General features: G+C 36.5%; 1 protein-coding gene across 10 annotated transcripts in view; it reads right to left on the reverse strand.

Moving 5' to 3' along the window:
• LOC124186552 (potassium voltage-gated channel protein Shaker) overlaps positions 1-23,929 on the reverse strand; it is a 271,921-nt gene that overhangs the window by 12,080 nt on the left and 235,912 nt on the right. For 6 of the 10 annotated variants that reach the window (XM_046578359.1, XM_046578358.1, XM_046578357.1 and 3 more), the window contains 4 exons: positions 16,882-17,005; positions 10,989-11,254; positions 8,521-9,164; positions 3,162-3,291 (listed from right to left, as the gene is read on the reverse strand). In XM_046578359.1, coding sequence (XP_046434315.1) covers positions 3,162-3,291; positions 8,521-9,164; positions 10,989-11,254; positions 16,882-17,005 — 1,164 coding nt within the window. Of the gene's footprint in view, positions 1-3,154; positions 3,292-3,343; positions 3,474-8,520; positions 9,165-10,988; positions 11,255-16,881; positions 17,006-23,929 lie in introns of all 10 variants that reach the window. The other 4 variants (XR_006871698.1, XM_046578361.1, XM_046578356.1 and 1 more) reach the window with 4 other exon arrangements.

Raw genomic sequence — 23,929 nt, forward strand, 5'->3', positions numbered from 1 at the left:
AATAGGCTCGGTACATTCTATACTTTCGTAAAATCTCACCAAACTGACTACCTACTTAATTTTCATGTCTGGCTGGAGGCAAAGTTTTGATCTAAAACGTTCTTTCTCATCGTTGTCAAACAACTTGGAACAGGACGCCACACTGCAACTTCTGCGAACATTGTAGCAATTGACACTGGTCTTTTTACCCACCGCTAAACTTCCATCAACGATTTCATACCCCGGAAGTATGTCAAGTCCCATGACCCCACTCATCAGGGATGAGTTTATACCGAGGACCAGTGTTATTGGGAGCGAGAAACTCAGTGATTACAAAATTATTTTCGTATGATAATGTCCAACGAACGCACGACTATTAGAAGCAGTCTCGTTCCTAGATTCCGGTATTTATGTGCTGTAAAAATTATGGATCTTTGAAATGAGACGCATAAAATCATGGATGTGAAACACATGGGGATAAACAGTCGTGTGGTGTCGCGGTGACAGCACTAAACTCTATAATCAACATACCGACTTTGCCTCAGACCTTACATTATAATTATTGGTTATGTGCACCAGCCTCTAAATCTATATAAAATTGATAATAGTATAATATAAATATATTTGCAACGCTAAGTCATTGTGCAGCAGTTTAACTATGGTATATAATATGATAAATATAATAACGATCATGATAATCAGTATTAACTTCAAATCCAATCCAATCGTCTACGTGTTCTTAGTTTAGTTAGCAAACAGAATGTATTAACAAAGTAAAACAAATGTACGTATTCCGGGACAGTCTCTTGAAACTTGAAAATCAACCGCGCATGCGCCAAATAATTCAATCTCATTGGTCGGCGAAATATTCCTGCAGCGATATTCTTGTCTTTGATGCAAGCGGGCCAACTTACGCAAAATGTGTACGTTTGAATTTTCAAAGAGCACAAGCATTAAATTCCGACCGTTCTTTGAAGAATCAACTTTCCGACCTTACAACAAATGCTTCCCAAACCTTTCCGAGTCGCTACCTCGATTATTTGAGATTCTAACCTCGAAAATTTGTGTCAACTACATCGCCCGCAGATAAAGGCCGACGACTGAAACTCGGGATGGCAAGCCTGCACGAAGAGCCGATAAAACTCGCGCATGCGCACTCGATTTTCAAGTTTCAAGATATCGTCCCGGTATATACATACACAGTGTATATATGTATATACTGAGAAACAAAAATCGAGAAAAACAAACGTTAGTATAAAATATATATAATGTTGGTATATACGAAAATATCCCATGTGGATGGTGTTGGCCAAGGATGACCGAGGAATCCCTTCGTCAATTGACCGATTTATGAGCACTCTGACAATAGGATGATTATACCGTGTGAAACATGAAACAATGAGATGTCAAAGAGCATGCCTCTCTCAAGACTCTTGATCTCTGAATCAAAGTATGTACATGCATGGATTCGTGTAACCTTCAGATATTCGAGGACCTGCTCTTCAGGAGCTGCATTGGTTGCGTCAAACGCTCGACGGTGACGGGAATTCTTAGGTTTCATGAGGCTTCTACATGTTCGTGATAGTTGCGTTAATTTGACGATAAATTCGATGCGGTTAATAATTTGTTTTGATGTGTTGTTTCACAGCAGGAATGGCTACGGGGCGAATGTTCACCCCGTGAAACTGCAATTAACGAACGACTGTATGCACCTATTCCTCTGTTATCGAAAAATTGGCGGACAGGGGAAACGGTGAAATTTTGTCTGTTCCCAATTCGCCAACGAAACGGGGTGAGGGAATGCATGATTTGTTTCAAATCGTGACACAAATAAAAAACATCATGTGTATATAATAAAAAACGTATGTGGCGAAGATGATCCAGTCGCTGGGTTCATCCACCTAAATCTTCATGGTGCTTGGATCTTTCTTTTTCTTGTTAGTTATTATCTCCCATCGGATGTTCGTACATGCGTGTTGGACGAGGTGACATATCCGTTTGTGATGCGGGTAAGGTGAGATAAAAAAAAAAATTAAAAAAAAATAACCAACCACCGACAAAAAACAACACCGCAAGTAAACGCACGCCGCGAGGAACAAAGAATTTTTTACAAAAAATCATGTTCGCCAGTTTGGATTGTCGAAAACATTTCTCTAGAAATTTTCACTTGCAAAGAGCCGATTCGTTGCACGCGAAGTCCGTTTTAAAATGTCAACGACTTCCGTGAGTTACAGTAGCACGAGTCTTGTATAATTAAATAAATGAATGAATGAAAGATTGTCAAATAATATAACATCTACGTAGAATAAACACAACTGGCAGAAGAGTTGTAAAAAAATTGGTAAGGTGAAAAAAGAAATGCCAATGATCAGAAGAACGAAAGAAAGTAGAAAACATATTAGATACCCAGGTAAATATATCAGTGTGCATAATATGTTGTTGTTAAACACCCTGCAGTTATGATTCAAGACAGTAAAATGGCATTCGTGTGAGAAATGAAAACAAAACATTCCAATCGTATAATAGGGTTATACATATCAGAAGATAGATAAGTGAATAATTCGATGTGTTGAAAAGCAGAGAAAAAGAAAGCGAGAGAGAGAGAGAGAGAGAGAGAGGGAGAGAAAGAGAGAGAGAGAGAGAGAGAGAGAGAGAAAGCGGATCAAAAGTTGGTGTACGATAGACGTAAAAAAGTGATTTGATATTATTTCTGAATTTCAAGTGAAATGTGAATGTCGAAGTGAAGAAGAAGATAATGTCACAAGAAGAACCGTACGCGTAACCACGTACTCGTCAAAGAGATGCAAAGATATGGATATAGATGAGAGAGAGAGAGAGATAGAGAATCATCGATGCACGGTGGAAATGATCTATGTTCGATGACAAGTAGTAATGGCAGTAGTAGGTATGGTATAGTATTCTGTATTGTTAGGTATTGTTGAGTATAGTACAGTACTTAGTAGGTGATCAACCAACCAGCCAATCAGCCAACCAACCAACCAACCAACCAACCAACCAACCAACCAACCAACCAACCAGCCAACCAACCAACCTATCAACCAACCAACCAGCCAGCCAACCAACCAACCATTTAGTATAAAACCACGTACAAACGACATAACTGAAGAGGAGCATACTGTGGCAGATAACTAAAAATGTTAATGAAAATGAGTACATCATACGTCATGTCACCATAGCCCACGGTCGTCATCGTGACAACGGCCCACCAGAAAGCGTCCGGAATGGACTTGAAGAATGAATTCTCGGAGCCGGCCTCCGCGAAGTATACAGCCGACGAGAATAGCACCACACCTGCAATACAAGGGAGAAAACTCGTTCAGAAGGATTAAGTCGTAGCGTGTACCTCATGTCCCCGTAGCCCACGGTCGTCATCGTGACGACGGCCCACCAGAACGCGTCCGGTATCGATTTGAAGAAACTCTCCTGCGAGCCAGCCTCCGCGAAGTACACCGCTGAGCTGAACAGGATGACGCCTGAAACACGGCCCCTTTCTTTGCTACTACTGCCGCATCTACTCAACATTTTTTTCCGTTCAAACTCTGCCTGCCTAGCACCCTTCGTCTGCTACGTAATTTCATTCATCTTCTTATCTTTTCTTATTCTTTTTTGCTTTTCTTTACCTCTCGTTACCTCTTCAACCGCGATAATATCGACACTCTCCACCTCTCTGTCTTCTTCGCGTCTGGGAGAAGGTGTATTTTTTTTTATTTTTTTGCCCAAAAAATGACGACTCCATTTTTCAAATCATTTCACGTCAGCACGTATCATGTGCAGTGACGGTGTCTGTTATCTTCAACCCTCACGCTGCACACGGTCTCTTGTGTACAAGACTGGTTTCACGTCGGGTTCGCTGGAGACCCCAAAATGAAAAATCATTGGAAAGAAACGGAGATATCGATTCAAATAATTCGAAAAAATGTTTGGGATACTCTTTATTTATTATAATTCAAGGCAAATTAGTCGAATATGAAATGAATGAAAAAAAAAAAAAAAAAAAAACATTCATAAAACAACAAAATACCGGAAAATTGATCATTCTAATCAAAAAATCATAACTCACTGGGTTTGGAATATTTTTTGGTGAAAACCGACCGAATAATTATCGAGACACAGATATTGAAAAAAAAAAAAATATGAAGACACCACGCAATGAAAAAAAGGTATTTATTTGAGTGAATGAAGTTGCATTTTTGGAAAAAGAATGAATTTGAACACGGTGTGCAGAGTAGGGGTTAAAGATTGCCTGATTCTGTCGATAGTTCCGAATACATTGTCAAAACGGAAAGAAAAAAAAATAACAAGCTCCTTGAGAATTTTGTACTCGGCAATATTGTTTCAGTGCCTTCAGATTTTCAAAAAACGAAAACATCAATCCCACTTGTTTAATGATGCATAATTTTTCATTAGAACATCACATTTACCAAAAATGCGAATGAGTTTTATGAAATTGGTATGAAAAATTTGAAAAATGCATAAATCTCGTTTCGATGTTATGGATTACCTTTGAAATGCAGCATGTGTTATTAAACTTAATTGTTAGTTTATATCGGTAAGAACGAAAGCCTTTTTGCCGAGTCAAGACGAGTTTTGAGAGTCATAAAATTTAAGAACTACTCTCTTATGATTTGACCAAATGAACGGAATTTTTTTAGTACTTTGTCATCGTCGTGATGAAAAGAGCTGAAATTCCTTATTACGGTAAAATGATATTTTATAACCCTACATCAAATAAGAAGCAAATTATTCATCTTGTATTTCGTATGTTTTATCGCCTGTTTTATAAACTTTTCCTCTGTCACTTTCCGTTTCGTTCACTATCTGCACTACTGTAATTCGTGGTAGGCTAATATTGTTATTCACTACTCAGAATACGAACGCAATCACTTTTCACTTTGTTTATGTTTTCCCATGAATATTAAGATAAACGTTACGTACAAAATGCGATTATTTTTCATCGTCACTTTGGGTTAAATATCTTTTATCTGCAGCAGGACAGTAATTCTAATTATCAAGTTGACACGCGTGTCATTCACAGCAATGTATTGTTAAATTAATTTACAATTGTTATGGATGTACGGGTATAACGTTAATTTAAAAAATAATAAGAGAAAGAAAACCGAAATACAAATATCGGTGAATGCATCATATGCCTGTCTATTTTGCAAGTAACAACGTGTGTAAAGGTATCAATCGATTGGCGGGAATATGTCGAATCATCTTACATAAAAATCGTTTTATGAGTATAATGCTTGCTCGGCAATTATCGTTAATGCGTAAAATATACAGCAGTTGTAGTCCGGAAGCCATAAAGAAATGGACACGTCGACTGCGAAGCAGCGAAGAAACTTTGTATTAATTTTTACATATTTCGACCCCCTTCAAACGAATCCATTGATAAGTTGACCGGGTAAAAAAAAAAATTCTTTCCCTATTCGAACGTGTTTTCGAAGATTGTAAAAAATCAACGTTTTTCGGATATTATTTTGCGAGAGAATTTTTTTTTTTTTCAACTTCCAAACGTCGCGTACAGAAGCCCGTCATTTTCCATTAAAAACTCTGCGTATAATGTAGATATCGAGTAGAATTTCATAATTTACATAAACTAAAGAGATCCAAAAAGTTTCTGCAACGTTCTACCGAAATTACGTATATCTTTCATACCTCTTTCAACGTTAAGAAAAATTCTACTTTTAATGCTTAAATTGTTACTCGACTTTACGTTGAAAAGTCTATCAGCACCAGGCAACGAACGCAAAAAGTTGAAATCATTTATCGTAAATCACGGTAACTTGTTTAAATTTTTTTTTTTTCCTCGTTTATACCGATAGAAACAAAAACTGTTTACACAACTAAAGACGGATACTTTTCAACGGGATCAAAATACATACAGTATAATAACATCAAGTTACCTCGTTGATTCCGCAGTCGTAACACGCGGCCATCCTTCACTGGCTCCTGGAAAATCACTACAATCAATACTGGAAACAATCACCGGAAAAGGTGATAGCGGATGGCACTTTTGCTTATAACCTGCCGAACTAGAAGCATGAACTCCGAATCATATCATGATTTATTTAACGTCAGTCATTTTACGAGTATTAACCCTTGACCGGCATGCCGGGGTCAAAACGACCCCACTACATCTTCACCGCAAGTTTCATGTGAAAAAATATTCGAATTCTGATCTGATGTGATCCAATGTAAACAATAAAATATCGTAAGAAACTTTAATTCATCGTTTTCCAAAAATTCAAGTACACTAGCCCAAATAGATCACCTTTTTTTCATCGGGCAGTATTTGGATATTTTTTACTCTTTAACATCTGTGTCTTGAAAGTTAGTCAGTCAATTTTCAGCTAAATATATTTCAAACTCAGTATGTTGCGATTTTTTTAGTAGAATGATGCATTTTCCGGTATTTTGTTGTTTTGCAAAGTATTTTTTCGTGTTACAAATTTCAATTTGCTAAAGATAACTAATTTGCAGCGAAATATAATTTTTAACCCTTTGAAGCATACATTTTTTGTTGCGATCAAATTGCTTGAAGTGGGTACGTAAGGGTTTTCGAGGTCACTCATTTCAAAAATGAGGTCAGATCTATGAAATTTGTAATATTCAAAATCACGGATTCAATATGAGCGAACAGGATAAATTTTTATATTTTCAATCCGCCATACTGGATCCGCCATTTAGAATTTCAGAATTATGGTTTCGGATTTGCTTTCAGCGATCGCAAAAACCCCCGAGCAACAAATTTCAAACGAATCAGATGAATTTTTACATTTTCAGTCCGCCATATCGGTTCCACTATTTTGAATTCTGAAATTTTGACGTCAGATTTGTTTTCAGTAACCCCAAAAATTACATTTGTTCTGTAAAGACAGGCAATTTCAACAATTTGTTTATTCATAGCACTCACTATATTCGCGAAATCATCATAATCTCTCCCTTAAAACATCAACATTGACATATTAGAATTTCAATTACGCAAAAGAAAAAAAAAACATGACAGCGTTATCTCAAAAACTGAATATAAATCTTGAATAACCAATTCAAAAAAGGTGTCTCACATATGAGACACCGTGCCGCAAAGGGTGAAAAAGTGTCGAAAAATTGTTTCAATTCAAGTTACTTGAATCGATATCTCTGTTTCTACGCACTGATTTTTGCTGTGGGGTCTCTATAGACCCCGGTGTGAGACCATTGACATACACAGGATATGTGCAGCGTAAAAAAAAAACCAAAAACAAAAAACAATAGATTATCGAGTAGTACTTTACTACATGACGAAATATTGAATAATCCCGAGGGCTCGATTAACCGATTTTTTTTTTCTGTCGTTGATTTCACGTTAAAATCCAGGCATAGGTAATTTTTACTGTTTTCCAACCTCATGGCGATCACCAAATCCTAACCTATATTACTTGAGAGATGGTTTCTTTCACTAACCCGCACCATCGTTTGAAGCCTACTCGTACTGCCGGACAGACAGACAGGCTTACGGGTGCAGCCTAAGTGCCTCGTAAATGTTCAAGTTTGCACCGGTAATTCTCCAGTGAACTTTCCGAAGCGTTAGTTTTACGATTGGGTGCCAACAGAGTATTAATATTCATGGTACTAAAGTAGGTGACATTTTTGTTTCCATATGTTTGGATAAAAAAAATGTCCAGCATCGCAAGTCCAAAATTTGAAATTTTTACTTCATGTACTTGATCTCGCCAAATTACCGGCTAGACATTGAAAGAAAGAAAATTAGGTAATGTCAAATTTGAAAAATATCGATCAATCGCGGCAATTCGCTGTTTTCCTGGAGCTACTATAACAATCAGTTGATTTGCGTTTATTCATAACAACATCGATGATTTAATTCGTGTTTCCGGACATCGGTTGAACAGGTATTATATCGTTTGAGAAGTAATAAGCTTTAATATCAATACGCTGCGTTGTTTATATAATATAAAGAATGAATGAATTCGGTTAAGGAAAACGAGTGGAACTTACCTGATTCAATAATCACTACCTTTTCTAATAATACAGTTCAAAGATTCTATATCAATTCACAAAATCTAAATATAATCATAGAAAAGCTCTTCTATTGTCTATTGATACTGTAGGTACTGCAGTTCCGATAGAATACTTTCGGTAATTAAAAGGGTGTGCCTAATGATTAAAGGTATATTCGTGCCAACACTTCTTTCTAGTGAAACGAAGATTCCATAAAATGAATGCAAAGGTTCTTACGTCCGTCGCAGATTGAAACAACATACTGAACGTAAATTGATTTTTGCTAAACTTTTCGATATCCTCAAATATCAATGCACATCATGACTTCGAAGTAATTAGCAGGGATCAATCGTACAGACTAATGCATTGTCCAGCTTGAAACGTAAGTAACTTTTCTCCACGCGATATAAACGTGAACAAGTGTTATTGGAGCCTAAAAAAATGTATCAGCCAGTGCCGATGGTTCGATTACTTTTATAATATGATATAATAATTATCCGTAATGGAGAAACTCACCAATGAACAGGAAAAAGATGAGCAGGCCAAGCTCACGCATCGAGGCCTTAAGAGTGCGACCTAGAATTTGTAGCCCTTTACTGTGCCTGGAGAGTTTGAATATTCGGAACACCCTGACCAGCCGTATGACCCTTAAAATCGCTAGGGACATCGCCTGGTTGGTACTCTTGTCCTGCGGGCTGACCGGAGCCTTTGGCAGGTTGAGCGTGTCCTCCTCCTCGGCCACCACCGTAGCCAGTGTAATGAAATATGGAATGATGGCGATGATATCGATGATGTTCATTACGTCACGGAAGAAGTTTAACTTGTTTGGGCAGGCGAGGAAGCGTACTGATAACTCAAACGTGAACCAGACGATACAAATAGTCTCTATTAGGAAGAACGGGTCCGTGATGTCCGGCACTTCGTCCTCTTCGATCTTTGTGACATTCGCCGTCGTGTTAAACACTTTGTAGTGCTTAAACTCGGGGAGGGTCTCAAGGCAGAAGATCACGATGGACAGAAGGATTACGAACACGGATATGATGGCAACGACTCGCGCCGCCTGCGAGCTCTCCGGATACTCGAATAGCAGCCACACCTTCCTCTGTAGCTCGTGCGACGGTAGTGGCTTCTCCTCCTCTTTAATGAAACCCTCGTCCTCCCTGTCAATCATCACAAAACACGTTCAACAACAAGGTATTTTCCTCGAAAACTTATAAGGATGGTATGTTTTTCAGGGAAATCGCACTGCGACCGTCAGATTCGAGGAAAGGACCTTCTCAGTATGCACCGATGTAGGAATTAGCCCCAACATTAAATACGCGACTATGCGATAGCCTTATTATCATCTTACAAGGAAGGTACCCCAGGTCGATATCTCCGATTTCACTTTTTTTTGTAATATTTTATAGTAGACTGAGAACTAAGCGACACGTATTTTTTTCAGCTGCCATTAAACACTTTGAGGGGGTGAAACCACCCTCCAAAATTTGGCATGTCAAAGGGCGATTTGGCAGTTTCACCCGGAAGAATGTAATATTTTTTAACCAATCCAACTGGAAAAGTTTTCTTGAGACGAGAAATGAAAAATGTAATTTTTCTCAATTGAAAAAAAATAAACTGCCAAATCACCTCATGACATGCCGTACTTTGGAGGGTGGTTTCACCCTCTTAAAGTTTTTAATGGCAGATGAAAAAAAAATGTATCGCTTAGTTTTTAGTCAACTATAACATATTACAAAAGAAATGAAATCGAAAAGATCGACCTGAGATACCTTCCTTGTTAGTTACGTTTACTTTTGTGCTAACGTAAAAAATTATGGATGTTGGTGAATAAGTGGTTGCTCGATTTACTGGGAAATGGTTCAACGGGTTGCAAAAATTTATAATCTATTACAGGAACTTCGTACAAGTCAACAATTGAACTTGTGCTTGGTAAGAATTCTCGAACATCTAAATACTAAACGATATCTAACCAAGCAGATGTTACCAATCGAATGTGGTTGAAAACGTTTTTCAATAAAGCAAGAATCAGTGTAACATTTTCTTTTCGTAAAAATCAATCTCTGGGTCGCCAATGCATAAATTAATATATAACGGTGAAGACAATTTCTAGATTCGTTATCCAGAGCATGATCAAGGGAAAAGCAGACTTAAGGCAAACCGAGAATAATACCAGGATTCGATGAACGAATTGTCATAGTTGCAGTAAACCAGTGCAGGTATCATAATTACCCCCAATCATCGTATGATCATTGATCGTTAATTTTTTTCATCCACTTTGCATGGCTGTTAAAACGTGATGTGATTCATTTTGAAAACTTGAATACGAACAGCCAATTATCTATTCCCAGTTGCAGGATTTCAATTGTCACACGTTATGTTTACATTATACTGCAGAAGGTGACGATGCGGAGAAGTAGGCATGGCTTACTTTTTGTACTTTGAAACAAGGGGGTATTTACTTATAGATCGGGTAACAAGCGATTTCAATGATTTCAATGATTTCAATGATTTCAAGCGATTTCAAGCAATTATACATGATTTCGAGTGATTTCAACTAAGTTCAACCGATTTTAAAGTGACTGCCTGCTAAAGTGTTTTGCGATATCAATAATTGACTACCCCCTCACTTTAAGAGCCGACTTTCGAGTAGCCGGAAAATAATATTTCACAACAATTGTAATACGAAATTCTTTTCCATTAAAATGGCATCGAACTGAAGTTGTAAGCTAGTTCAGAGACAGTGTCTCATTAATTTCACAAGTAATAAAAGCCCTCCGGATCATTCCAGCGTCAATTTCTCCCGCGAATTACGATCTTGACACTAATGTCAATCAAACTCAAAAAACGTTGGACCTTTTCCCCTTGCATTATACTCCGGTACCATCAAATGTAGCGACGGTCGCATAGTTGTAAGCACCGTATCGTTCCCTGGCGTGACTAAACTCGCGTTGTTTTAAAATGGAATCGATGATCCCTCGTACCTGAACTTGTTAGTGGCCATCTCCCCCAGTTCGTAGAATTTGATTTCTTCGGAGAAGACATCGAGGGGCACGTTGACCGGGCGTCGAAGACGACCGCCGCTCTGGTAGTAGTAGAGGATCGCATCGAAAGAAGGTCGATTGCGGTCGAAGAAGTATTCATTTCGCAGAGGATCGAAGTACCTTATCCGCCGCGCTGGATCGCCAAGCAGTGTGTCCGGAAACTGGTTTAGCGTGCGAAGCTGTGTCTCAAACCGTAACCCGCTCACCTGTATCCAGGATTAAGAGTAAGAGTAAGACGTTACATTCAGAAGACGCGATCGTCACATCATGGATTAAAACATTTCACTACACGAGTTTCAATCACGGTTACGTTTTCGTTACGGATATGTGACGGTTCTTAGTGGAATTAGGAGAAGAGACAGAGAGACAGAGAGGCAGAGAGAGAGAGAGAGATAGACGAGTTTGGGTCGAAAGAGTTAGTAGATCTACGTAGCTCGATAATATAAGACGTGCGACGATCATGAGTTGAAGCGTAAATCCTGGCCAGGTCGAAATTTTAACCAAATATAGGACCGAGAATACAAAGACTTCACTCAAAATCTTATTTTACTCATTTTTAACGTCACCGTCTTCTGTACATATATATACGTACGACTAAAAAACCTTTCTCGTCTCAATTTTATTTCACGGACAATTTTCTCCTCACTCATCGTTTCATCTCTTTATCTATACATCTGTGTGTTATTTGTTATTTATTATGTGTTTTTGTTTTTTTTTTAAACCATCAGGATAAGTTTGTTAGACCAGCGACGAATAGTGTCCTTTTAATACTGTAATCATAGAATAACGAATTTGAGTAAGAGTAGAGAAATGAAAGAAAAAAATCGAAGTTCCAAAAATTATACAAAACACTCAATTTCTCTTGTTGTCTGATTTTACGTGTTTATGTCATTTTCTTATTTTATTGCTTAGATTGTACAAGAAACTAAAATCCTTACAGGTACCTAATCAGGCGTTCAGGCGTACTTTTTTTTCTTTTTTTTTTTCTATTATTCTTTCCTCCTCCCTCGCATGATATCCAAGCTAATCCGAACACGATTCTTTGTCACGATCGTGCGAACTGAATAACCCAGATCGAATGTAAGATTTTAACTCAGTGGGATGTTTAATCTTGAAGCCACACCCAAAAAGCTTCCTGCCAATCGATCAATAGTACTTAAAACCATATATATATATCACATAATATACTCGTATTAAAAACCCAATGGAAGTTACAAATTGATGTATCGATCAGTTTGTAAACCTTCGATGCTTCTATGTTATTCCGAGAGTAAACAACAATCCTGAAAGCTCAGTAGTTACCGTACGTTCTAAAAATACAATTTTCGATACTTTTGTGTAAAGGAAAAATTCAACGATTATCGAATCACCGGCGAACATGATGATAGGATTGATCATCGTTTTCTTGAAATCTTTTGAACTAAACAACGAGCAGGTTCACCAAAATTGTTAAGTTGATTTTACCATTTTTTTATGTGTTACTAAGTGAAAAATAAGTACAAAGTACAAATTAAATTTTGATATGACAATTTAAATGTTAAAATTACAATAATTAGAGTCATATTTACTAACAAAGATGTTACAGGTACACTGAAAGAAATTTTTAGTTCCGGTTACCGCTCGGTCCTTAACTATTTTCATTTTTTACCACAATCGAAAAATGTTGTTCTAGGTAGAAAATGAAAATTAGTTTTCTAGCTGTTACCGGAAAGTCTAGCATCCGTTACTATTCTTTCTCATTACGATCACTGTTGCTATATTTTCTTGCAACTGTTGCGAACGTTTAATGCTCGTGCAATAATAAATTGACGTTAAAGCTTTGTTCAACTAAAAAAGTCGAGTAAGCCTCACAAACTGATTTTGCGTTGCAATTATCAAAAAAGGATCGACAATATCGAAAAATGGTTAGGCGTACCTCGTTTTTCGCAACTCGAACAATATTCAAACAGTTTTTTCAACGATCCCTTTTTTCCTGAATTTTTCTAGTTACTATAACAAATGAAATTTTTCTCAGTGTACATAACACAAATAAAAAGTGAACCTGCTGGGACATTAAGTTCAGTTAAATTTTTCTATCAATTTACTATCATTCACGTGCAGAAATGAACAAATGAGGACTTTCAGATAAATTTTCTAGTTAGCCAAACTGCTAATATAACTGGTTACTATAATAACGTTTAACGTCGATCGTTTTCACGGCGAAGAGTGCGGAGAGAGAAGATTTGAAAGGTGATAAACTGTCATTTGGCTACTGCTACACGTGTTCAAATATGAGCTAACATCGTAAAGCGGATAGAGGAGCGACAGTGGCAGATGGTACCTCACCAACTACCCGAAAGCAGCTCAATGGATTAGTAATGGCATTGTTCCAAAAAGATTTCCAATGACTAAAGCAGCATTATTCATTGGGTAACATTCTGATGATACATGCAACTCATATATTTTCACTGTATCTTTATTCATAGCGAATACTTATCGAATGACTGACGTTATGACCTGAAAAAGTCTATTGGAATGTTAACTGGTACTAGAACCAAGGACTTTATCGTAACGCCGAATTGCTACTCTTCTCTAATTCTCGTTTGTAAATTTTTCAACCAATTTTATCACCGTTGAATTCTTGTTGCAAAAATAACGTTAGTTCGTCTCCACGCCTTTTGAAGTATGTTGTAAATGTATAATCGTTCCAGGAATTTATTGCTACCGGTTAATAATACTTGACCCTCGACTAAGAATATCAATCTTTTTAAAAAAAAAAAAAACAACAAAAAAACAAAGTATAACTTGAGTAATTATCACGTGTAAAAAAGCATTGTACGTATTGTAATTTAAATGGTTTACCGCTACGGAAATAAAACTAATTGCGGCAGAAGCTTTGGGATCGTTTTAATCGACGCAATGCAGTCGTGTCAACCTCAGAAGACTAATAATTCCCTGGCACATGGCAATCTCGGTGCTTATATACGTGGTTCCCGATACCAAGGTGAACTTGGACTTTAGCCAACTTTCGGCTCTAGGTCACTACTGTCTTGGGTTAATCTTACTCCAACGGAGAACCCATAAGACGATAAAAATAAACACATTCCCGACAATCAACCGGACGATCTCAAATGCGGCAGCTATGCGGATCAGTATGAAAATATCGTAAATTTTCGCCTGACCGATTCTACACGCACTTATAATTTTTAACGTCTCTGTATGCACGGATTCACGAGTATCCGCGATATCCGATGTCGATCGAGATCGATCGAGCGATCTGCAGTCATGCGGAATTCTCGAAACGATATTTATTTTATTTCTTTTTTATTTATTTGTTTTCAATGTAAATTACGTATATATTACATAACCAAACATGTGCCGATAAAATGTATCGATCGATAACATTCGACACAATTCACGACGCTAAGTGAAACATCATTTATTTAAATTCGCCGAGAAATGCTTCGGGCTAATTATTTTCTCAGACTAAATCCGTAACGTTAATATAACAAATCCTTTTACCAGGATTGATCGTTCGAGTAAGAGTAAAATTCGCTTAGGTTGGGTTGGTTTGGGTGCCGTTGATATAACAAATCCTTTCGCTAGGACTGATCGTTCAAGTAAGAGTGAAATTCGCTTTGATATTTCAAATTCTCGATTCTTGAGGCTTAAATTTTTCCCGCGGTCATTTCGCGAAGCGTAAAATGAAGTTCTATTCTCGATGCGTGTGAAAACGCATTTTGTTAAACGGGTAGCAAAGTTAGTCGTATTAAAAAATGGTAACGCTTTCTTTCATTCGCTTTTGAACACGTGTCAAGAATCGTCACACAGAATTTCGAAAGAAAAGTCTTGAACCATTTTTAGCGTCATGGTCACATGGAGCTTTCTTCAAAGTTGATTTTACTAAGAAAATAAATTCTTGTTTGGATTTCGAGTATCTAACGAATGTAGTGATTGAAATGACATTGGGAGTACTATATTTATCGCAGTGCAGACTTTGAAAAGTTTTGTTGCAAAATAAAACGTGTATTCCAAGGTTGACGAACGTAGGTTCATTAGTATAGGTAAGTTTGAAATTACGTGTCTATAATTAAATCCTCCCTGACCTTTGCCTTTGGCCATCACTGTTTATTACTTCATTAGCGTTACGTTGTTCGCATTACATTCACACTACTATGTAGTGTTCTGTTCAATGAACAATTGGCAACTCGCACTTTACAGAGAAATTCATGGAAATATATTATCCACATTTTTTTATACAGGTGTACTGAAATATACCGTCTGGCTTTATTTTTCAAGAATGTTTCCGAATTTATAGAAATCGTTCTCACGTGTGAATTATTTCTTCAAAATGTTTTTCTGATAACTGTACATACGATCCTTGGAATCTCAGTGGAAATAAGTTTTGGCAATCAAACTTGCCGTGATCAATTTTAAACAATTTTGACTTGATTTATTTTGCATGACTCGTTTTCGCCTTGAAATTACAAGAAAATGTGATGCAAATACCTGTTTAGTTGTCTACATTGAGAGAAATTATTAGTTCTGGTTACCGCTCGGTCCTTAACTATTTTCATTTTTTACCACAATCGAAAAATATAGTTCTCGGTAGAAAATGAAAATTAGTTTTCTAGCTGTTACCGGAAACTCTAGTATCCGTTACTATTCTTTCTCATTACGATCACTGATGCTATATTTTCTTGCAACCGTTGCGAAAATTTAACGCTCATGCAAGAATAAATTGACGTTAAAGGCTTGTTTAACTAAAAAAAGTAGAGTAAACCGAACAAACTGATTTTGCGTTTCAATAACCAAAAAAGGATCGACAATAGTGCAAAATTGTTACGCGTACCTCGTTTTTCATAATTCGAACAATATTCAAACAGTTTTTTCAACGATTCCTGTTTTACTGAATTTCTCTCAGTGTACACTAAATTTTCTTGTTATCAGAAGAAATAAATATTTATGCTTGGTTCGCCTAATTTTTTCAGTTGAATAAAGTTTTGACGACGATTTATCGTTCCTTCAACGTCAAATTGTCGTAATGGTTACCAAAAGTATCGTTCAAGTGATCGTAACCAGAAATAATGAGCACATCTTAAATTCTCACGTTACAGCTAAAACACTCATTTCTATTTTGTGCCTACAACCATATTTCTCGGTCGTGTTATAAAATGAAACTTGATGCTGAATGATACGCCAGTCTGCTAATTCGACAACAGGTACTTAGAAACCTTCGTTTTCATACCTGCTTCACCAATCCAGTGTTTTTAACTGTGCACATATGATGTTTTTTTATGTCAACTCGACAGATCTATTCCTCTTATCATTTTTAATTCACTTCAAGAATTTCAATACGATTCTCCAGTATCAAAGAGGTACTCCAGAATTTTCTCAAATTATTCCAACCCATCTCAAAATCAGCCTTTTTCATAAAAATCAAAAAATCCCATAACAGGATGTCTTCTCAATTTGTGTTGTTTCGATTTTTTTTCTTTTTCTTTCAAAATTGAAAATATTCAACAAACCAAACACTAATATTCCGAAAATCCTCAAAAAAAAAAATTCCAAAAATTCTGTGTTCTCGCGTCGAAGTATTCAGAATTGACTAAATCATAGAAAATTAACGGTGGGAGGAGAAAGGTATAAAAAAAAAACTTTAGGATCAGGTACTTTTTTGCAATCGGAGAATCGTGTGAAAAATTCTTAAAACGAACCGAAAATGGTGAGAGAAAATCATCGGTCGAATTGACATGGAAATTAAGCCTCATACATACCTCCTGTTCTGTCGAATTACTGAAACGCGGTCATGTTTTATCGCGGATATATAAAAAGTTAGATGAACATTTCTTACGTTGATGACGACCCTTTCACAGAAGTCATGATCGTGAGGTATAGGCTCGAAGTGTGTGACGCCTGTGTATTGGGTGTGGGGGTTTGGCCCGTCCTCGTCCTGGCTGCTGAGCTTTGGCAGCGATCTGTAACAACGAAATCGAGGGTTAAAACACCGTCAAAAGTCCCATCCTTTGATTCGCGTGATGCCTACGCTAGGTTAGGTTAGGTTAGGTTAGGTGAGGTTAGGTTGGGTTACGAAGTGGTAAATATTGGTGAACGGTCGGTAAGTGCGTTACGTAAAATTTTGTTAACATTTCGACCCGATTAGGGGTCCTCCTCACAACGAATCGATTATTTATTCAACTGCCAAGAACATAGAATTCAACAGTTAGGAAGATGAGATCAATAGATATCACAATATTAAGAATTATCATCCATTGTACATTGGAGAGTAACATTCCAAATATTTATTCCAACTAACAAATGTATTATAAACAATTAAGGGGAAGTTTAACTTGTATAAGAAGATCAGAGTATAAGAACACTATTCAGGAATCGTAAGGTTGAAAAAGGAGAGAGACGGTTCATCGGATTAGATCATCGAAGACCATTGACGGCTGCTTCAATCGGTGAACAATGTATATTATATAGATGATTTACACTTATTAAATAAATTAGCGGTGAGATATTCCGGAAAGCAAAAGGTCATAAGGTTGAAAAAAAAGGATGCCGACAACCATTGTTAGGTTATGTTAGGTAAGGTTAGGTTAGGTGCACCATTTGTGGCCCACCCTTGTACAATTCTGTATTCATAACGAATTCAACTTTCGATCCCTTGAATTGCTCGTTTCACTACCAAAATCCGATGCTGAGCAAGTTTTTTTTTATCTAGAAAGCTTTCAATACTCGGTACTCTGATTAGAGCTTCTACTGCTACGAATTTTTATAGAAATCGGAACATATCGAATTATTTTGTACAAAATTGTATATATGCAGTTTTTAATGAAGAATTGTGAATTTTCTTTCAAAATTGTAGTTCTTTTGTAGATTTTTTAATGAAACAATACAAATTTTCACGACAATCCACAATTTTTTTATGAGAAACAATGTATATCTACAGTTTTGTGTGAAAATAGTTTTTTGTACAAAATTATACGGAATGTTTCAATTTCTCTGAAAATTCGTAGAAAGTCGTAGAATCATTTTCACCAAGGTACACTTCATTGTTTGAAAATTGGTCTTTGTGTGGATGAAATCACTTTCGAATCATTTGTGATCATGACTTATTAAATTTCACGCAATTAATGTGGCGACAGCTGGTATTACAACAATGGTGAGAAAAATCGGTACATATCTAACCTGTAGTGTAAATCCGTGGTTGTATCCTGAATGAAAAATAGTTAGGCTAAGGTCCGATGAACAAGTTAGACACACATATGTGTATACGACGCTCCTCTCCAAATAACCAACCTTCTATGACCGAAGTGAGTTCTCAATGAGAGGTGTAACGTGAAGAAATTTAAAAGCAAGTTATTTATTAATAAATATTATTCGTTGTAATGTGAACTCCTGTGGGATTTTATTTGTGCCAGGTTGTCGAGTAACTTTTCGAAATATGACACAATAGGTTGTACAATAGGCTGGTTCGCCAAAGAAAATTGTTTTTTTTTTTTTCATTTCTTCAATACTACTCTCTTATAAAACTATTGTTTATGTTGAAAAACAATTCCCCTGAAAATTTCAGCAGTAGAGGTCTTGCTTTCGAGTTTTCGTTTTCGTATTGAAATAACAATTAAAAAAAAAAATACTTTCCTCAACTCACTGCAGTCTCGATTTCGCGTAACAATATACATACACGAAAATAAAAAATAGCCAGAGACCGTTTTTTTAGGCAACAATATTCAGTATAAAAAAAGCTCTCCAGATATTTCATTCGGTTTTGTATATTTTCAGAATTATTCTGACTTGAAAATTCAAAATAGAAAAAAAATAAATGAACAAAAGAATTGAATGGTCAAAAATAATCGTATTGTATTCAAGCGTTTCAAAAATGAAAGCGACGGTTAAGGCAAGTATATTTTTTTTTCCAGTATTACTTCAATGTAAAAACGAAAATTTGAAATTGGGGCCTCTAAATCTTATCCGATCGAGCTTGATAAATTTACAGAGGATTTGTTTTTCGTCATAAACAAAACAGTTTTATCATGGAGCAGCGTTGAAAAAAGAGAAAGCCCCAAAAAAAAAAAAATAAAATAAAATCTCTTTCTTTTCGAGTCAACGACCATATCGTACAACGTGTTTAAAAACCTATAAACACGTACCCTGTAACACACAATGGGTAAGTAAGTTCGATAAACGTAAACAAGATGGCGGCCGTTGTTACAAGTCTAATCGGTTGCGCAACCGCAAGATAAAGTTTCTCCACGCTAAATTAGACCCCGTATACGTACCTCCATACACACCAAATATTATTCGGCTGTCGTGGACGTGAACAATAAACCGGGTGAAGAACGGGGCGAAGGACTAAGCTCGTGTGTGTTTAGAGAGTAGGTATAAAAGCGTCGGTCTACCTGCAGCACAATATAATCCGCGTACCCGTAAAATGCCATGCGTGTTTCAGTTGGAGGGAGAAGAAGAATAAAAAAAATAAAATAATAATGGTAATGGAAAGAAAAAATGAATAAATAAAAAAATAAAACAAAAAAGAAACAAAGAGGTAAACGTGCCAAGGAACGTGCTCGAATACAAACAACTGTATTACCGGCGGATGCAGATTACAATCTATCCCGCTCAAAGTTTGCATGATGGCGATTCCCCAGCTACAAAGTGCTTCCTCGACGTTGACCTCATGGATAATTTTCCGCAATTATTAACGCCTGGCAATTCGGAGAGGTAAAATCTGCCGATACGAATAAACGCAGCGTTCACCGAACGTGAGAATGTTCAATTTGATAAGCCTGAATCAGGCTTAAGTTTTCAACGTTATTTTAACGATGCATCTTTGGACAAAAAAAAAGAAAACATCGTTATTTTGCAAATTTAGGATTACTTGAAATTTGGTAAACTTTTAATACTGCGTCGATAAATTCAGATTTTGTAGATTTCAGTTTTTCAGATTTTCTAAAGGTGCAATATCGTGATTTTTGTTTTAACGTTTCGATACATTAACGTTACTAACGTCAGCCTCGTTAAACTGATCCGTATAATCGCGGCTGTAGAAACAACCGTTTTCTCATTATTCAGAACCTGTTTGTATAATGCATGTGAAATGATCGCTCGATCTGAACCGATTCATCTCATTTTCATTGTATAAAAATTCAGGCAGAGTACGTTTAAAATCATAAACTATATAATATAAATCTTTCAGTATTGAAATCGTTGAAAAATCGAGGACAAATGTGTGTTTCAAACCATTTATATATCGAATCTACGGTGAACATACCGTGGGGTCATTTTAACCCCGTGTGGCAAGCGTGAGGTTTGAGCATGCAGAGCAATACGTGAAGTATCAGAAAAACAAACGGCATTCGAGCACGTACTAGGGATCAATAAAAGCTGAATTATTATGGTAGGTTTTCGCAGTGGGTTTCTCATTGATAAATTTGAAATAACGATTTTTTTTCTCCCTCACCGGGAAAGGATGCGTAGAACGCGCAAGCTTGCGGAACAATCGATATCAGACGTAATTACAGAGAGCCCCTTGCATAATCACGTCGATCACTTACGCTGCTACACTGAGAAGAATTTCATTTGTTACAGTGACAAGAAAAAATTCAGTAAAACAGGTATCGTTTAAAAAAAAAAAAAACTGTTTGAATACTGTTGGGATTACGAAAAACGAGGTACGCCTAACCATTTTGCGCTATCCTCGATTCTTTTTTGGTTATTGTAACGCAAAATCAGTTTGTGAGATTTACTCGACTTTTTTAGTTAAACAAGGCTTTAACGTCAATTTATTCTTGCACAAGCATTAAAATTTTGCGACAGTTGCAAGAGAATAAAGCAACAGTGATAGTAATGAGAAAGAATAGTAACGGATACTAGACTTTCCGGTAACAGCTGGAAACCTAATTTTCATTTTGTACCTACAACTGTATTTTTCGATTGTGGTAAAAAGTGAAAATAGTTATGGACTGAGCGGTAACTGGAAAATCTGACTTTGCACTGATTCCATCGCGTCTTTGTTCACTCTGTACAGGACTCCGTAGAATTGTTTACACCGTATAATTCCCCAGTCGCAGGTCACAGATATTATGCATCGAACAATATCTGCCTCGAGTATAATGGACGAGGATTGGCTCAATCGAGCATGGAATAAACGAGCAATTTCCCTGTACTCGATTCAAGAATTTCACTATTTCCGTACAGCGTCGGCGGCTTGTTGTATGATCTTTAATATTACGAGTCGGTATTTCACGTGCAAACACTCCGTCATAAATGCTTGCCTGTTTCTGCTATTTTCTCTGGAGACCATGGAAATAACATACCAACATAATTCCTGACGTGTTGGTACGCAGGGATTGAATTATACGTTTCATTTCTCAAACTGCACGCATCTCTACTTGCATAATACGTCCGAGTAAATATGCATTGTCATAAACAGAATTACGGTTTACACGAGGTAAAAAATATAATAAAGGCAACTGTATTGTGACATAATGGTATTTTTCAATTCAATATTCGCAGTGATTATTGTTAAATGTGTGAAGAATTTTTTTGAAAATAATTCACTCATACATACATTAGGTTATAGAAAAAAAATCATACAGGTTCAAAAGTTCTATTTAGGTATAAAAATACGCCTGTCAAAATTTCAGCGCTTAATACTAACGTTAAAATGTTACGAATCGCACTTTTCTATTTTCCACAAGAATAACATGGGAAAAATGGTTTTTGCTTCTTCTGATTTTTATAAGAGGCTAACAATGCGTTGTAGAAAAAAATCACGTACATATTTTTCTAGAGAATTGAACGCTCTTAAAAAAGATCGGTCATCGTTTTATTACAAATCTACTCTTTCAAAAGTTATTTACGACCCTTGAATAACTTTTCAACGAATGAATTTATCAGAAAATAAGTTGGAGACCTTTTTTGAAGATCGTTCAATTCTCTGGAAAAATATGTCTGTGAATTTTCCATACGACGCATCGTTAGCTAGTTGTGAAAATGAGAAGGAACAAAAACCAATTATCCCACGTTATTGTTGTGGAAAATATAAAAATGCGATGCGCAACCTCTTAATATTAACATCAAGAGCTGAAATTTTAACAGGCATATTTATATACCTGATTAAAACATTTGAACCTGTTTTAATGTAAATGAAAAACAACATCTTTCTTTTTGAAACACTCTAATGTACACGATTTTAAGTCACGTGCTTTGGTAGATTTTACTGAGAAAAATATTCCTGATACAACAGTCGTTGCCACATTTGATGATTAATTTTTTTCCACGAACCAGCGTATTTTTGCGGTCAAAATTACAGATCATATGATTCAATAGATTCGCCAGCTTGAGAGTCGACCGTTAAAACGTATTCTGAGACCGTTTTTCTTCCCCACGAACTTGAAACAACGATGCTGAGAATAACTAAACCTAGTTACGAACTGCTCGAGCGAGCTTTTACGTCTCTCTTGACTGACCCATTCGGTTTATCGCGTATTACATACGCTCGAGATTTGACTGTTAAATTGCCAGCAAATAAGAGGTGATACTGTACTGCTGAAAACGTTGTGCAGTCAAGAATTGTCGAGAACACGTTAAGATTCACGCGATTTGATATAAACACACGTATTGTTAGACGGCTTTCTTTCAGATCTAATTTACTTCCGGGTTTCCAAAATATCTCAAAGCAGTACAAAAAAAATTTTTTTTTTTTTTTCAAATATACACATCACTTTATAATAAAGATTAATTTTTATCGACTAGTTTTCAAAGAATTCGCAAAATCGGAGTCTGGATTATAGTCAGTTTTTGAAAATTAGTAGCTATCAAGATCGTTGAATGAATATAAGGTTTACGTAAAATATACCTGCAGATGATGACTTTTATGTTAATCATTGCTTGATTTCCTTCGTTCGTAAGGTCGAAAAATTTCCATTGAAAGACACAAGTGTGTATGAAAATTTGAAGTCAAGGCAAATGACTTTCACTGAAGAATATTTTTTTATTATATGGTTAGCTCAAGTATTTTCGTCTGAAATTACCGCAGAATCGTTCCTTACGCTGAAAGAAGATAAGCGTAGCTTGAGGCGGACATTCGGTTACAGAATAAAGTGCGAACGGCAAATACAAGAACGTTCCACATTTATACATATTTTTACATTTGCATGATATTCAACAAATCGACCTATTCGCGATGTTGCACCTTAATTTGGTCGCATCTTGCAAGTACTTCAGTGACCAATAATAGATAGTAAGAGGTTTGAAAAAAAAAAAAAAATGTCTGTTCAAAGTTCAAGCTCGACTTTTGTTCAAGCGTTACACGCTTCAACGCTCAATAATATTCATTCATCCATCAGATAACGGGAATTGCGAAGGTGAAAGAAGGTGCAGAAGTGTATATATATATATATATAAGGAGACACTACGCTACCTAACTGTTAAAGATGTATCGAACTTCGATAATACTCTGCACAATACCGTCGAGTCGTTCATCCGTGGAGGAGTGGAATCAGATACCTACTTTTCATCGAATCGAATCATAGGTATGCACTGTACGAAAGAGTAAATGTATCGTGGCGGTAGAATGAGAATAGTAGAAATCATGGAAGTATCGGTGGAAAGCGTAAGGAACGAATTCAAAGCTGAAGGTCAAACGCAGGGTCATCACTCAAGACTTGTGCGTTCGATCTTTCGCCTTGGGATTGGCGAGAACAATTTTAAAGAAGCAGACTATCCTTTGAACCTAACGCTGCGAATCTTGTGTGCATAAAAACTGGTGGCGGGGTTGAAATTCCGAATTTGAAAAGTTCCAAAAGCGCCAAATTCCGAATTTTTTTTACTGTCAAACTTTAAAGTAAAGAAATCGAACTTTAAAGAACCATCAAAATTTTTAATGGTCCGAA

This window comes from Neodiprion fabricii, chromosome 7 (genome assembly GCF_021155785.1).
Source record: "Neodiprion fabricii isolate iyNeoFabr1 chromosome 7, iyNeoFabr1.1, whole genome shotgun sequence".
NCBI classification, from domain to species: Eukaryota; Metazoa; Arthropoda; class Insecta; order Hymenoptera; family Diprionidae; genus Neodiprion; species Neodiprion fabricii.